At 39.9% G+C, this 16,870-nt stretch overlaps 2 protein-coding genes across 3 annotated transcripts; one reads left to right on the forward strand and one right to left on the reverse strand.

The window, feature by feature from the left end:
- Positions 1–30: 30 nt before the first annotated feature.
- LOC117305771 (tubulinyl-Tyr carboxypeptidase 2-like) lies at positions 31–7,415 on the reverse strand. The gene is made up of 9 exons (XM_033790645.1): positions 6,958–7,415; positions 6,114–6,202; positions 5,438–5,494; positions 4,863–4,937; positions 3,852–4,023; positions 3,184–3,229; positions 2,129–2,208; positions 1,539–1,622; positions 31–1,162 (listed from the first exon to the last, which is right to left on the reverse strand). The coding sequence occupies exons 1-9, from the start codon at positions 7,174–7,176 to the stop codon at positions 890–892; spliced, it is 1,095 nt and encodes a 364-aa protein (XP_033646536.1). The 5' UTR covers positions 7,177–7,415; the 3' UTR covers positions 31–889.
- A 102-nt stretch (positions 7,416–7,517) lies between these two features.
- On the forward strand, positions 7,518–16,363 carry LOC117305772 (ankyrin repeat and SOCS box protein 3-like). 2 transcript variants are annotated; one of them, XM_033790646.1, is made up of 7 exons: positions 7,518–7,624; positions 8,482–8,706; positions 9,345–9,488; positions 10,707–10,952; positions 12,174–12,366; positions 13,719–14,369; positions 15,215–16,363. In XM_033790646.1, exons 2-6 carry the CDS (start codon positions 8,499–8,501, stop codon positions 13,969–13,971), a joined length of 1,044 nt encoding a protein of 347 aa, XP_033646537.1. In that variant the 5' UTR covers positions 7,518–7,624; positions 8,482–8,498; the 3' UTR covers positions 13,972–14,369; positions 15,215–16,363. The 2 variants fall into 2 exon arrangements, with proteins under 2 accessions (XP_033646537.1, XP_033646538.1); XM_033790647.1 differs by having other exon boundaries at positions 7,518–7,607.
- The last annotated feature ends 507 nt before the right edge of the window (positions 16,364–16,870 follow it).

The raw sequence follows: 16,870 nt of genomic DNA on the forward strand, positions 1-16,870 counted from the left end.
GCTTGTTATTTTATGCTTATGATGGGATGTACTAAATGAGAACACTGGTCTTTGACTATTACCAAACGTGTACAGTACCCTTAAAGGTTAAAAATAAAACCACAGTCACAATCTAAGCAGCAAATAAACTATAAATTGTTCAAAATGCGCTCAAACTGTTCTATGACCAACACGACCAAATAAATATGAGCACAGAAAGTTTCACAACCTCTCATAGCAAATCGGATAGAATTTTCCATGGGCCCAAATTAAATTTGTAAAAATTAAGAAATCTCTCAGGCCCTTACCCGTTCATTAGAAAAATCATAAATTCATTTAGTTAAATACTCTGGGTCATATTCAAAATTGTACATCATTTTTATATACAGTTTAAAACTCTTTCTGTGCCCAGGTTAATTTTTGGCACTTTCAACCTAAAATCCCCAGCTTTTTGAGATTTTAGGAAATTCTGTTATAAATGACTTGGGTACCAGTCGCAGCAAAGGTAAAGTACGATGCCTCGCTGGTAACCTTAAGCAAATAATCTTTAGCGAAAACAAAATTATGCTTACAAAGTTTTTGTGGCAATAGGCTTTATTTGGTCCTAAAGGGCTACAGATTTCAGACAGTGGGAAAACCAGCTAAATTTTTTAGAAACCGTTCTGACACCAGTGACTACAAACAACTAAAGACCCCTTACATGTTGTGCCTCATCTTCAAAAAGCGCCTTTACTGGGGTCAAAAAGTGCCCTCACTGGGGTCAAAATGCGCCCTCACACAGGAGGCTAAAGATTGGACGATAGCTGTTCTTTGTTCGTCAAACCATGCGTGTGAGCTCAGCGTCCCTGTGTAGCGTGTTGCTTTATACAAGGGGTCTACTATCTTTATGACAACCGCAGAATCTACTACCTCAAATCCTGATCTGATAGTCTATCGCTGCGCCTTTCTTAGCCCCGGGGGTCGGGCTTACTCCCTCTGCCTCCTCATCACTGCTATCACACGCCCTGACGGCCTGCGGAGATAAGGGCGTCGTTTCCTTACTCCCAGATGCTTGAGAATCTTTTCTCGGAGTCTTGGACGTCAAGGATGATGAGATGGATTTCCTCGGCGATGTCGGCTCGTAGTTTAGTCGTGTGTTTTCTTTCACGAACTGGTAGCTGGAGTAGCTAGACGACCATTTGAACTGTGTGTCGAAATGAGCATATTATATCATTTATTTGATTGCTTGTTTTGTTTGTATCAGAATGCAATACAAGGCTTGATAGCCACTTTAAGGTGAGGGTTGTGGACCCAAATCAACTTTTACCAGGGGCACTTTGCTTGTACCTACTTCTGCAGCTGCTTTCCCGAAACTTCTGCGTAAGTCCACTTGCACAACTGTTATGGCATAAGTTACGCCATAAACGTTACCCCCTTCACAGTCCATAAAAGGATGTAGGCTGGGGTAACATTCACTAGGTTGAACTTTATTGCCGATCGCCAGATTCCCGATAAAAGTTTACAGTTTCTCGTCCTGTGATGCTACAATCAAATCCAAATCATGCAACACTTATACTCACCCTACTCTTCAGGTCCTTTGTGAACTTCTCTATTTCTTTCTGCACTTCGGATCTTGTTTGTTTGCTTGGACTCACTGACATAGTCTGTGAAGATGCAAGGAAAACAAAATTCACTGTTGATAAATTCTAAGCAATTCTTTCATTGGTGTAAGTTTGTAAATCCATGCACAGAAGCAGAGGTCTACTTGAGGTACTTACTTCAGTTATGCAACTTTTTAGCTGAGTGTTAGTTGTCAGATGAAAGTCTTTAAGACTGTTTGTGGAGCATTCACATATAGAGAGGTGTTTGGAGGATAATAAAATTGAGCATTTTATAACACAGAAGGGAGGGAGTCGTTTCCCACAATGTTTTATACTATCAACAGCTCTCCAATGCTCGTTACCAAGTCAGTTTTTAGGTTAATATTTGTTTTGAGCAATTACCAAACGTGTACCTTCCCTTTAACTCTTCCATGGTATTATGTAACGAGTCTCATAATTCAAAACCCCAGCATACTTGCCTTAAACACTAGCACATCAAGATGTCCATCGATATAGCATAATAATAATAACTGTATTTATAAGAACTGAGTATTTATTGTCGAACCTACCCGCCACTGTATTTGTTCAAAGCTGTGTGGATCATGTGACACTGGTAGACCAATCTTCACCTTCCTCACTGTGTGCCAGTCTGAGGTTAAAAACAAATTTAATTCATGACTTTATTATTCACAATGTCTACTTCTAATTTTGTAGTTTAGTAATTCTATTGGTAATCATTATGCCACACATGCATATCTGCTGCCGTTGAATTGGTGTTGAACTTTACAAAAAAAAAAAAAAACTTTATTTTTCAAAGGCATTTTCTCAAGGCAGGAGACTTTTAGTGTTTGAATAACAAATAATGTAAAAGCCGAGGCTGAGCCACTGTCGATCATTAAAACCTGACATGGCCTGTCATGGCCTACTTCATTGAACCCAAGCTCTGGTGTTGTCAGCAGCAGAGTGTGGGTTCGAATCCCGGTCATGACACTTGTGCCCTTGAGCATGGCACTTACTAAAACCACAACTGCTCTGTAAAAAGTTGGAAAGGTAGTGCATTCCGCTATCTACCAACCAGGCTCCGAGCGGATGATACCCATGCCAACATCCTTTAAAACCATTATACACTTTCGGTAAAACAGTATTGTCCAAGTCCCACACTTCGTGCATCACAACTTATATATAAAATAATAAACCTGTGAAAATTTAGGCTCAATCGGTCATCGGAGTCGGTAGAAAATAACGGGAAAACCCACTCTATTTCAGGAGAAGTCTTTCACCATTACCTTCTGTAAACCCTGTAAATTATTTGTAAATCTGTGATTTTTGTTTCTTCTTTTTTCTGTACCGAAAGAGTATAAGGGCTTTAAGGACTGTGAAGGCTAGGCTGGGAGTATTAACCCTGTTTCAGCCCCAGAAGAAGGAGGCAATGTGCCCCACTGGGTTGATCTGGGTCGACAGCAGTAGCCCTCGTACCAGTTGGGCAATATCTCATTTAAACAAACAGCAAAAAATCCCTGAAGACCTTACTTGTACACTTGTACTTCTCAGCAGACAAAACATTACTTAATTTAAATGTACCAAATGTCCTACTTGTTGAGAGGTTTACATATTTCTGACTTACACTTCTTGTACACATCTTCGAAGTCAAACACAAGCTCCGAAAGACTCTAGTAAGGAGAAACAGGGTAGAACAAAAAAACTTGAAGAAATCATAGGGTTAGCCAGAGGGCGTCTTGTCCTGTTTTAAACATCCTAGTCAAATCATAGCGGTAACAAGCACTCAATGTCACCATGGTCCAGTGGTTAGACTGCAGGACTTGCAATCAAAAGGTTGTGGGTGTTTAATCCCCCCCAAGCTAAACGCTGATTTCACAATGACTAGAATAAATTATATATTGTCGCCTTATTGCTGAATCGCAATTTCTTGATTGTGCAATTCATAATCAAAGACAGTAAACCAATGTTTGCATGAGAGAGTTGGCTGTTGCCAGCTTGGTTTTATATGTGGGTGTTTGACAAGTTCCCTTGATGGGAAGATCATCTAAACAAACAAACAAACAAACAAACAAACACAGAACAAATGAACTAATGAATAAATGATCCTTCAACATCCTTCAACATATTTAAGACACTACTGAAGCCCACTTGTTTCAGGCCTTCTGTGCCTCGGTGCCTTTGAGCAAAGGCGCTTCATAATTTGGGCATAATTGATTGATTTATTGATTGATTGATTGAATTATCAAGAGCAGTCTTAGCGTTTCATCAAGGAAACTACTGTACTTGACTGACCTTGAACTCCAGGGGTTTGTACATGAGGTCATCTCTCCGACTCATCCCCAAAGCACCATACCTCCCTGAGTAGTAAACGGCTAGCACCACATGCCGATGGATGGTCCCTGAGAAATGCGTCTTGAAGCTGAGGGGAAACCTCTCCAGACCTGGTGCTCCATTGGTTAGGTATCTTGAAGTATGGTCAAGAATATTTACAACTGATCTGCTGTGAAGTACTTCTCAAAACCTCTTGCTGTGTTTATTTATAATGATACTAAAAAAAGATACTAATAATTATGGGAACTTTTTATATAGCACTCAAATCCGTCACTCGGTGACACTCAAGGCATATAAACATACAGTATTTTCCTGCATGGTATTGTGGAGCTACGTTTTGAAGGAATGAGATCTATTCCTTTACATAGCACCATAAGGTGCTGTGGCGCAACATGCAGCCAATCAAACCCGGATTACCCGGACAAATCCCTTCTCTTCTCGATAAGTGCACTGGGTTCTTTCCATAAGCCTTTTTGAGGTATGGCGGACACAATGCTACAACACTGTAAACTGTAAAGTTGTGGTAAATTTGTGCGTATTGACCACAGAAATAGAACGTATGTTATTCAGTGAAGTGCGCATTTTAGGCGACGCCTCGTTTACGCGTAAACCTAATGACCACCAACATGGTGAGCATGGCATCAGTCGCGGCGTGTGACGCGCGCGTATCACGTCCACCATACCTCAATAAGGCTTATGCATTAGGGCCTACATACATGAATAACACACAGGAGCAACCGCTTTACATCCCATATGAAGGACACAGCAATATAATGCTTTAGTGTCTTGCTTTTAAGGACACAAGTGTCACGACCAGGACTCAAACCCACACTCTTTAGAAACGCCAGAGCTTGAGTTCGGTGCTCTTAAACGCTCGTCCACGACATGCCATGAACATGCCTGACTAGATTGGCCTACTTTTGAGACACTTGCTAACCAAAATAGAAATGTTTCAACATTAAAAAAGGATACAATGAAAGAATGACGGCTTCAAGGCACTTGATTGGCAGAGATTCTCGTATCATTTCTTTAGCAGAATCCATCAACCTGTCAAGAAAAAAGAAAAAAAACAATTTAAAACAAACTTGATTTAAAAGTTACTGCAACTGTTTTGTTAGCGAAACCAGTTATGTAATGTTCCTTTAAGCTTTGTTTCAGATGAGAGGTAATAATAAAACTTTAGAATCACTAGACTTGTTGACAAGTCATTAATGGTCTGTATCAGTGAGATAGTCTAGGCGTGGAGGTGGCAGTAATTCAGGTTTGTGTGATCGACTACTGCTCTCACGAGATCACTGCTCTCGCGAGGTCACGGCTCTCGCGAGGTCACTGCTCTCGCACGAAGCTGCTGGCTGCCGACTACTACCTGACTATTCACTGTTAAATGGGAGCAGTAGTTTCGCGCAGGCCAGCAGTCTATTGAGAACACCGCTAGTGTCGCGGGATTCACAGAGAGAGTCGAAATCAAGGAGGAGAGAGTCGAAACGCGACAGACATTTAACTACTTAGACAATCACTAGAAAGTATCTATCTTAAGATTTGCTTACCCAGAAATTGGTCTGTTTTTCCTGATTTCAAAAAACTGTGTTCCTGTGTGATTATATCTGATTTCAAAATGATAAGGAATGAACTGCAACTCAAACAAATGCAGTATGTTTTAAATAATTAAAAGTGTGTAAATTTTGTGCGAAAAATGTCAATGTATCGCACTTCATGAAACCAACTTCTTTGGTTTTAACTGTTGTTTGTTTTGTGAGTCACAAAAAATTAAAAATAATTTCTGTCCTAATAAGATTTTCGAGCTATAAGCAGTCCTGTATGCTTCGTTGTTGAAAGGGCAACGGCACCCAGATGAGGAAATTGTAAATTTCTACAAGGGCACCAAGGCATTGCCACTTTGAAGTATCATGCCTGTATAAGCCCCTCCAGTCTTGTGGATTTTCCCTAAATTCAAGCCTTGCTGACCAAACCAATTATAACTAATAAACAAAAAAATAGGTCTGAGACCTATTTTTTGTTAAGGAATTCCGCTTATAATCATACGGTTCTATGGCTTCTGACTCGCACCCCAGAACAAAGATATTGACAAAATAGGGAGACTGCCAAAATAGGGCTAGATGGCTCAGTTGGTAGAGCACCGGCACGTTAATCGTTGGTTCGAATCCCACTCTAGTCAGTTCTTTGTTCAACCCCCCCCCCCAAAAAAAAAATTGTTTAGGATACTGCAGCTCTTTCATGTAGTCCTGCACTGCGTCCAGTCGGCATGGTATTGATGTATTGGGCTGAAATGTAGGAGCTGTGGGAATCGTAACCTGAATCAAAGAATAAAGAAATGTTTCATAATGAATGTCATAGAAACACTAGTTGTGGACTGGAAAATATTTACCTTGAATGCAATCAGGGCTGGTGATGCTTTGTTCTTGTAGTATCTATATATGAATTATGAGACCTAATTCCTTTTATATGGCAGTGTTTTTTTTACTTCGCAACATGTATTGGTTTACAAGGTGCTTTCGCGCAATATGCTCCCAATCAGTCCAGGAACACCGGGGGGCGCGAGCCCCTTCTCTTTACAACAAGTGCACTGGGTTATTTACGTGCACATTAGACTGATGGTTAGTTACACAACACACAGGACCAACCGCTTTACGACCCTTCCAGCATACCAAAAATGGCACAGCAATACGCCAATAATAATAATAATGACGTCTTCTAATAATAGAGCCTGTGTCCACAAAAAAAGTGTTCATGGCGCTTGCTTCAATAAAAAAAAGGTTCCCTGCTCTTGTTGTTGGTTGCCCTCCAGCGGTGCAAAGTCTCTCAAAGTCAAAGATCTTAGAAAATTTTAAAATCCAATGATGGCATTTTTTAATGTTCTTTTTTTATCCTCCTGTTTCTATTCATCTTCTTCTTCCTTTAAAGTGCTGCTTCAGAAAATTTGAAGATTACCGCACTGTGGCTGGGCGTACGCGTGAAACCATGGGACCGTATTAAAAGCCAATCAGGTGCAAAAAATATACATGGATGGTGCAAGTAAAAACTGATTGATAACAAATATGAGACAAACCTTGGATAAATCTTTATCTTCCCTTATCTCTCCCATGGGTTTGATTCCAGCTGGGTGAACCTTCCCAGCGTGATTCCACATCCTCTCCCACGTACTCGGGCCCACCGGAAACCCATTCTTATTCACGTAAAACAACACTTCACCACTCTCCTCGTCGCTGTTGTTATCATCATTTTCAACTCCGTTTTTAGTCACTTTATCCGCTTTATTTTTTATCATGATGAGTTCCGAAAGACTCCTCAGTCATTTCAGATCAACGGAAATTATTCCTCCATTTTCAAAAATGTGAGCTTTTTAAAATTACACAAAATAGAAAAAAATCAACTGTCATTCACGATCCGAGCAAAGTTGTTTACAGTCGTCTCCTTGGTGTTTGACTTTTTCCCAGGGTGTGGGGACGTGAACGCACGTGGAAACAAAAGTGGGGATGAGCGAATGACAATGTTGTGAAAACGAAGTTGAAGAACTCATCCGCAACCTAGTAAGGTACCCAGACTCTACTGTATGTTGTGGAATGTTATGGTATGGATGGTAATCGACTATAGTATAATACACTTCATTGCCTTTTTGCGGCAGAAATGTTTTGGTTTTTGTTCGCTTTTCATTTCAAGTTTGAGGCATCAAGATACAACCCTGAAACAGTAACTTAAGTAAGATGGTTGCAGTGGTAAATATTATTAGGAGCTTGTTTGTAATCGTTAATGTGTATCTGTCCGTAATCAGTATTTTATAAACTTTTTAACTTTTGTCTTTTGTTGTTTTGTTTACTTTTTGCTTTTGTCTTTTGTTTTGTTGTTTTGTTTACTTTTTGCTTTGTTAATTTGGGTCAATGTTTGGCTGGGGCCGGCCTGGGGATGAGTTCTTCACCATCAATTCAATCCTTGATTTAGCTTGATACCACTCACCTCCTCCATCAGATCCTAGTGGTCAGTCTAGTGTGTGAAGCGCTGTACTCTTTTTCCGAAAAATGTCATGAATGTATGCATGATGATGAATGTTACATGATGTAGGCCCGTAGCACTAACGTTCTATAAATATGATGCCAATAGACCTTATGCATTGACGTCATCCAGCCGCCACCTTTGAGGTCAAACGGTGACGAAACAATCGAAACGCACATAGATTGGCCAATGAACAACCTCCTTTTGACCTCAAGGCGAGGGCGCCGTACTGGAATGACGTCATGTGCATTAGGTCTATACCATAGAGGGCGCTACATTCTCATTCTGCGACCAGCTTAAAAAGAAAGGATAACTTTCCGTATGGCGCCACCACTTTTTCACTCATTTTTACAAAAAGGGATATATCAATCCGGTAAATAAGTGCCTATATTATTTCATATCGAATGAAAAAGTGGTGGCGCCATACGGAAACTTTTTCAAACGAAATACCGACAATACCGAGAGCTGTTTTGGGTGCGATAACGTAACCCATTGCAAAAATAGGTAGGAGGGAGGAGGGAATACGGGGTTACGTTATACTATAGCCTTTAACTATTTTATTTGCTTTTTCTGATTTCCTTAGCTGACACGACTTGAATAATGGATTCCACTGAGGGGGACCCAGACTGCTCCTCTGTAAGTGCCGCTGCTAGAGTAGGAGACAGTGAATCTCTGCAACAGCTGATAGTAAATGGATCATGTATTGATGTTCAAGACAGTCGAGGCTGGACAGCCCTACACGAAGCAGCTAAAGCTAACCACTGTGACTGTGTGAAGATATTACTCGAACACATTGAAGATGAAAAAGGTATACATAGTGTGTTCATGTTGCATTTGTGTTTTGTACAGGGTGAGTCAAAAAGAAGTTGACCGTGATTGGTGATGTTTTTCAAAACAAACAAATAATAATAATAATAAGAACATCCGATTATCTACTCCGCAGCAGTAGAATAAAGCAAGACAGTTCTCTAAGAACAACTCTACCTGGCAAGTAGATACACACATGGTGTTACCGCAAACCAAATATACAACAATAATAAGACTTGTAATGCACTGGGTGTTCAAGGTAGAGTAAAAACCCAAAACAAACAAAACAAATAAAATCAGACACAATAAATGAGTCCTTGAAAACCTTTGACATAAGATAGGTTTTGAGAAGAGATTTGAATGTTTTGGTACAAAGACAAGATCTGAGATTAAGTGGTAGAGAGTCGCAGCTGAAGAAAAAGACCTGTCACCCCATGAGTGTCGAGACTTGGGTTCAATGAGAAGAAGCATGGAACTTGATAGAGGATTCCTTGATGGAGTGTAAACTCTAAGAAGTTCAAATGACACTCAAAAGTTCAGTAAAGTAGTTCAGGCCCTGCTTAACCCACACATCAGTGTAGGGTAAAACACAAATAATATCTTTTGTTTAACATCCAATAAAACTATTATTACCTGTAGATGTGAATGTTGTGACTTTGCAAGAGGAAACTGCGCTGCTATTTGCTGCACAAAATGGAAACAAGGAGATGATAGAGCAACTACTCCAACATGGTGCCGACCTAGACATATTTGATATGAGAGAGATCTACCCACTTCATGCAGGTATTGCATTGAATCTTGAACCTATTGGGCCTTCACTTTAGATGCATCCACTGTATGCTGAACAAAGTTCTAAATTCTTAGATCAACTAAAGGCTGGTTTATAGTCGGTCGCGCGATGTTTGAGCGATGGGAATCTTGACGCTCAATCATAAAAAAATGCAGTTTATAGGCCTCGGCGATGACTGTAAACTGTGTTTCTTTGGATCGCCCGTCAAGATTTCTATCGCGTGACCGACTTTAAACTGGCCTCTTTCCCTCAAAGGAACATTACAGAATTGGTTTTGCTAGCAAAAAAGTTGCTGGCTGTGTAAGCACTTTTTGTAATCCACCATATACATAAACTGACAAACCTGTAGAAGTTTGAGATCGATCGGCCATCTGTGTCACAAGAGAATAGTGAAAAAAAACGATAACAAATTTTGCATGGCATCGATGCTAAAACAAAAATTAATTTAATGCTCACTGAGCGATTAACTCCAAACGCGAAATTAGACTATTTATTTCTCGTCAAATATGAAATTTCAGACAGAAATATTTCAAGGGATATTTTCTACTATCATCACCATTAGACCGTGTAAGTTTTAGGTAAATCTGTGATCTTCACGATTTTTGTTTCTTACCAATTCTGTAACTCAAAACACAATGAACACAAATTTACATTAAACTTTCACAGTTTGAAGATAATAACAAATTTACGGAGAAGCAAATGCCTTGGTATCCTTGCCCCTTTAAAGGATTTGGGTACTTTTTCAAAATGTCCACAAATTTTACTTTTACAGGGTTCAACCTTCACGTTTAAACTTATGTGAAGCTTTCTACTATCTCTTCAGACTGTGTAAATTTATCGTAAACCTGTGGACATTGTGTTTTGTGTTAGAAAAAACTACATGGACCGGTTAAAAATGAAGCATACAGGCATGACAGGCCTGCAGGGCCCAATGTCATAGAGCTGCTTAAGCAGAAAATTTTGCTTAAGCAACAAAATCAGCGCTAAGTAAAATCAGATTACTGGCCAAGACTCCACTGAATTGTTTTGCCAAGTAAACAACAGCTAGATACCAGTCACAAGCAATGCTGTGGCATGAAATTTCGGCCAGTAACATGTTTAAAATAAGAGGGCTATTTTCGTGCTTAAGCACATTTTTTGCTTAAGCAGCTCTATGAAATTGGCCCCTGATGGTATGTGCAATCTTTGTCATATTTGTCTGTTTTTAACAGCTGTGGAAGGCAACCATAGAGAGTGCGTCGAGTTGCTTCTCAAGAACGGCGCGAGTGTGAACTGTACGGATGGAAACGGTTTTTCATCACTCCACAAGGCTGCCTACAGTGGCTGTGTGGATATGGTCAAGTTTTTGCTGGAGTCTGGTGCTGAGATTGATGTGCACTGTTATCACGAGTTTACACCGATGTATGCTGCAGCACTGAACGGGTACCTTGACTGCTTGAAGCTTCTCGTTGAACATGGTAAACAGATTCATTTCATATATTGAGGGTTTGGGTACATTGAAGATAATGGTGGTAGAAAGCTTCCTTAAAAATATCACTTACTGAGGTGCTGTAGCTTTTGAGAAATGAGTAAAAACTTGTAAAATAAAAAAATTACAAGACAAAAATTGTTTTAGAATATGAACCGTATTTTCGTGACATTGTTCTACTCTTTTCTCAAATTTTGAAGTAAGAGACCCATTCCTTTATGAAAAGCACCATGTACTGGTTTACAAGGTGCTGTGGCGCAATATGCTGCCAATCAAACCAGGAACACTGGGGCGAACCCCTACTCTTATTGACAAGTGCACTGGGTTCTTTTACATGAGTTACACAACACACAGGACCAACAGCTTTATGTCCCATCCGAAGAATGAAGCAATGGTTAAGTGAAGAGCTTAAAGCCATTGGACCCTTGCGGTAAACAGTATTGTCAAAGGCCAACACTTCGTGCATCAAAACTTATATATAAAATAACAAACCTGTGAAAATTTAGGCTCAATCGGACCTCGGAGTAGGGAGAAAATAACGGGAAAACCCACCCTTGCATCTGCAGGTTTCGCCATGTCATGACTTGTGTTTAAAATAAATCCGTAATTCTCGATATCGAGAATTAATATTGTTATATTGTTTTCTCAAAAAGTAAAGCATTTCATGGAATAATATTTCAAGAGAAGTCTTTCACCACTACCTGTGTAAACCCTGTAAGTTATTTGTAAATCTGTGATTTTTTTTTTTTCTGTACCGAAAGGGTCCAATGGCTTTTCAGTGTCTTGACTGAACCTGGAACCCACAATCTCATGAACAGAAACCCCCAAGTGTTTGAATTTCGGTGCTCTTAATTAACCGCTCGTACGCTGGGCCAAATTTCATAGAGCTACTTAAAGGCACTTGTCAGAGACCAGTGTATTCTCACTTGTTACCAAGGAAGTTTTTATGCAGAACAGAACATGTGCGCCTCTTTAATGCAATTCTGCACAACTCTGCCGCGCGCGCCAAGCATACTGGCACGCATGTCAGACCTTATTTTGTCAGACTTTTGGTTGAGCAATGGGTTGTGATTGGTCAATATGCAATGGGGCGGAGCTTAATGGATCGGTCTGTTACAATTTGAAGATGAGGCGGCCACAGATGCAAGTCTTTGCCAAATGATGATGATGATGATGATTGAATACCCAATTGTTTATTTGTATTTTTCAGGTGCAGATATCAACATAACCACTGATGATGCAACTCCTTTGTACACAGCCGCAAAGGAAAACCACCCAGATTGCGTGGAGCATTTGCTTGAGCAGGGTGCGTCGATAACGATTTCACGTGCAGTGGATAGTACTGATGATGAAAGCCTAGAGTTGGCACCCATTCACATTGCAGCTGGTAAAGGCCACATGACGTCAGTAAAGGTCGAGAATCTTTGGTTTTACCAATAAACACCGATGTGTGTTAGCCCTGTGTACTCGGTGCTTTCCCAAGCTCTGTGATAATAGTATCACAGTATAACAAAATCACAGGCATATTACTCGGACGGGATTCAATTCCACAAACTTTAAATTTCTAAAACAGTGTCTTAAAGAAACGTTACAGAACTGGTAAGAAACAAAAATCGTGAAGATCACAGATTTACATAAAACTTACACGGTCTAATGGTGATGATAGTAGAAAATATCCCTTGAAATATTTCTGTCTGAAATTTCATATTTGACGAGAAATAAATAGTCTAATTTCGCGTTTGGAGTTTATCGCTCAGTAAGCATTAAATTCATTTTTGTTTTGGCATCGATGCCATGCAAAATTTGTAATCGTTTTTTTTTTTTCATTATTCTCTCGAGACCCAGATGGCCGATCGATCTCAAACTTGTACAGGTTTGTCAGTTTATGTATATATGGTGGATTACATAAAGTGCTTACACAGCCAGCAATTCTTTTGCTAGCAAAACCAATTCTGCCCATCGAAGTTGCTCTGTAGCCAGTGGCAGTTCTAATCCTATATTAAAGCAGCGAACCTTTCTGAGAGACCCATCTTGTAGCCACAGCTGAAGCCATAAACTCACACAGATTTGAACATATACAAGTAAGCTTGGGCGATATCGATTTATTTTATTCACGATACATCACCGACAATATATCGGGAAATTCAATATAATCGCGATTAATGAAATTTGACATCATCAGTGTTCAAACTCCAAGTGAAAGTTGTAGAAGAGACAGTCATGGCATAGGAGAGGTGTTCTAAAGATCTATTCTTCTGGTTTGACTCCAAACCTATGGGGTGCAAGATGTCTCAGCTAGGAAATACATCGCGATATTTAATCGATATTGCGATATATCGATATTTCGATTAAAACCAAATCCATCCGATATCGAAATCGTTTCCAAATTAATATCGCGATATTCGATAATATCGTGATATCGCCCAAAGCTTATATACAAGCAATTATAGTGCAGCTACAGTAGTATATAGTCCCAGCCAATTTTCTATACTTTCCGCCAAGGTAATACATGTAGTTACAAAGCAGGACAGTTCTTTGCAGAACTGAGAAGTGTCTCCCAAACAATCCAATAAATCTACTCCGCGATAGTAGAATATAGAAAGACAGTTCTCTAATGAACAAACTCTACTTGGCAAGTAGATACACACATGGTGTTACCGCAAACCAAATATATATTGATACCTCACCATGCAATGCCTGAAATCAAATATAATCATAAAGAGTTTTTTTTTGTTTTTGTAATTCTCTCCTTTAGGTGTCTGAAGCTACTTTTACCAGTAAGTCTTGGAATGCTGCAGGATGATTATATTGACTTTGACAAAGAATTACAGACACCAATGCATCTTGCCGCGAAGAAAGGTCACATCAAGGTCATCAAAGCCCTTCTCAAGGCGGGATGCGGTCCTGATTTCGGCCTGGTAGATTTTCCTAAATATTATAGAAAGAAGTTGAGAGCTTCACAACCTGTGACGTTAGGTGCAATGTACAATCTACAATCTACAATTTAGTGTGGCCAAGCTGCTGTTGGACAAGGGTGCCTTTGTGTGCAATGCAGAGGGTCTACACTGCCTTGTCAAAGAGAGTGCCGGGCACTTACCATCTCTGAAATTCATTCTAGAATACGGTGCAGATGTTGGATGTCACCACATGAACCTTGTGAAGCTACCAAAAAGTCTTAAATGTGTCATTTTACTCTTGAAATCCGGGAAGCGTTGGAGCTTTGACTGTTCGGACCATTGTGGTTTTTGCTACAGGTACTTGTCCCCTTGTTATTGGCGTGATAGGACATGGTGGCTTAAGATAATCAAGTTGGTGTACAACTTTGTGGGCAGGCTCAGACTGTGTCAACACACCAGCCGTTATATACAAGACCACAGTGAGTTGAGCGAGGTACTGGAATTAACAGGTAAATCTATTGTTCATGCTGGTGGCCCTGATTTTGTAGAGGTTTGACAATGCTCCTAGGGTAAAGTTGGAAAAGGGGGAGGAGGGAGGTCTTGGAATGGGGATTCCACATCGATCCCCAGAAAAAGGGATGTTTGGAGCTAACATTCCAGTACCCTTTGTACCTCTTCATTACTACAATTAACAGGTAAATCTATTTTTCATTCTGGTGGACCTGATTTTGTATAGGCAGTGGCATATGTTTGGCAATGTTGTTGGGGCAAGGTTGGAAAAGGGGGAAGGAGGGAGGTCTGGGAATGGGGATAACACATCAATCCCCTGAGAAAGGGATGTTTGGAGCTAACAGTCCAGTACCCTTTGTATCTCTTCATGATGGAGCAATCAAAGCTTAACACAGTGTAAGTGCTTGTACTACTGTGCGAGCTACATGGAATGTCCAGACGTATTTTATCCCTGATGCAAATCTAACATCTATGAAATAGTTTGCAGTACCCACTGCTAAAGAATAGGATTCGAACTGCCTCTAGCCACCGGGCAATCTTGGTGGTCTAGTTGGTATGACACTGCTCTAGAATTGCAAAGATCGTGGGTTCGAATCCCACCCTAGTAACATGCCTGTGATTTTTTTTCACAGGACTCGGGGAAAGTACTAAGTTTACAGTGCTAACACACATCGGCGTATATGGGCACAAACCAAAATGAACGTTCTTAAAGCTTGTCCACTAGATTTCCATTTAAAATGTCTGTAAAAAAAATATGCTTGTATCTTCTTGTGATAAGTTGTTGACTGACTTTTATTTTCAAACAATTTGATTAATGTTACATTGTGACTTTTTTTACATGCAGGGAAGCCGCACTCTCTGGAGCATCTCTGTAGAGTCGCATTCACAGAGCATGTTGGAACGGTGCGTGCCACGAAGATCATCCCCAAGATGGACTTCCTTCCAAAGCTGGTCAGGGATTATCTCCTCTATGAAGATATCACTTTGCCAAGAACATAAGGAGATTAACCCTCCCACCGTGGGTTCCATTCTCCAGTTGAGTTGACCAACCACTTGAAGCCTTTAAACAGTGTGGGTTGTGTGTACAGGCAATTCCATGCTCAGAACTAACTCTTTACATGTGTGTACTGTGTATTCACCACATGATATCATATTGCGGGCTGGTATGTTTATCTATCAATCATAACCACAGTGGTTGACATTGAGTGGTCAGATAGTAGGAGGGTTAACTGTGTACTGTGTAGATGTATTCACCACATGATATCATATTGCGGGCTGGTATGTTTATCTATCAATCATAACCACAGTGGTTGACATTGAGTGGTCAGATAGTAGGAGGGTTAACTGTGTACTGTGTAGATGTATTCACCACATGATATCATATTGCGGGCTGGTATGTTTATCTATCAATCATAACCACAGTGGTTGAAATTGAGTGGTCAGATAGTAGGAGGGTTAACTGTGTACTGTGTAGATGTATTCACCACATGATATCATATTGCGGGCTGGTATGTTTACCTATCAATCATAACCACAGTGGTTGAAATTGAGTGGTCAGATAGTAGGAGGGTTAACTGTGTACTGTGTAGATGTATTCACCACATGATATCATATTGCGGGCTGGTATGTTTACCTATCAATCATAACCACAGTGGTTGAAATTGAGTGGTCAGATAGTAGGAGGGTTAACTGTGTACTGTGTAGATGTAGTCACTACATTGTACATATCATATTGAAGGCTGGTATGTTTATCTTTCATTCATTTTTTATCACCACAGTGGATGATGTTTCCACTAGAGCATTTCAAGGGCACCAAGACATGACCAACTTTTATAGGCCTACCCTTATAACTTGAAGCTGTTTTTCTTAATGATTAATAATTAGTACACTTTATTTGCCATTTGTACTTTCATTATTTTGTTACAACTGTTAGAGAAGATTACAAATAGTTGAGATAAAGATTATTGATGGCTATTTCACTTAATTTTGTTAATAAAACATAATATTTTTATAAACCGAAACTTGTTCAGCAAATTTTAATTGAAGTTGTCAGATTTTACATTAGATTAATTTGTTTAGTTTAAATGATTGCTGTTTGCATTGTTAAGTTATACTAAAAAAAATGCAGACCCAATTATTAAAGTTGTCATCTGCATTTGTATGTTTCTTAAGGATTCCCAAGTCAGGGCCCAGCTGCTTAAAGACAAATGTTGTGTTACTATACAATTTCCAATAGCACTGCTAGCCAGAAGCACACGAAAAGGCATGCTTACTGCATGAAAATGAATGACGTCACAGTGAATGTTCAAGATGGCCGCCAACTACTAATCTGTGAAAAATATGCTTACACCTTCATGACCATTTTCTGCTACAGTGAGCAGGAAAATTTGCTTACTGTTAAGCGCTATGAAATTGGGCCCTGGTGCCTGATAGGTGTTACGTCCCCCCCCCCCCCCCTTTTTTCTTCAGAAGGTCTTGGAGGGGGTACTTCTGTTCAAGA

This window comes from Asterias rubens, unplaced genomic scaffold (assembly GCF_902459465.1).
Source record: "Asterias rubens unplaced genomic scaffold, eAstRub1.3, whole genome shotgun sequence".
In the NCBI taxonomy this organism is placed as follows: Eukaryota; Metazoa; Echinodermata; class Asteroidea; order Forcipulatida; family Asteriidae; genus Asterias; species Asterias rubens.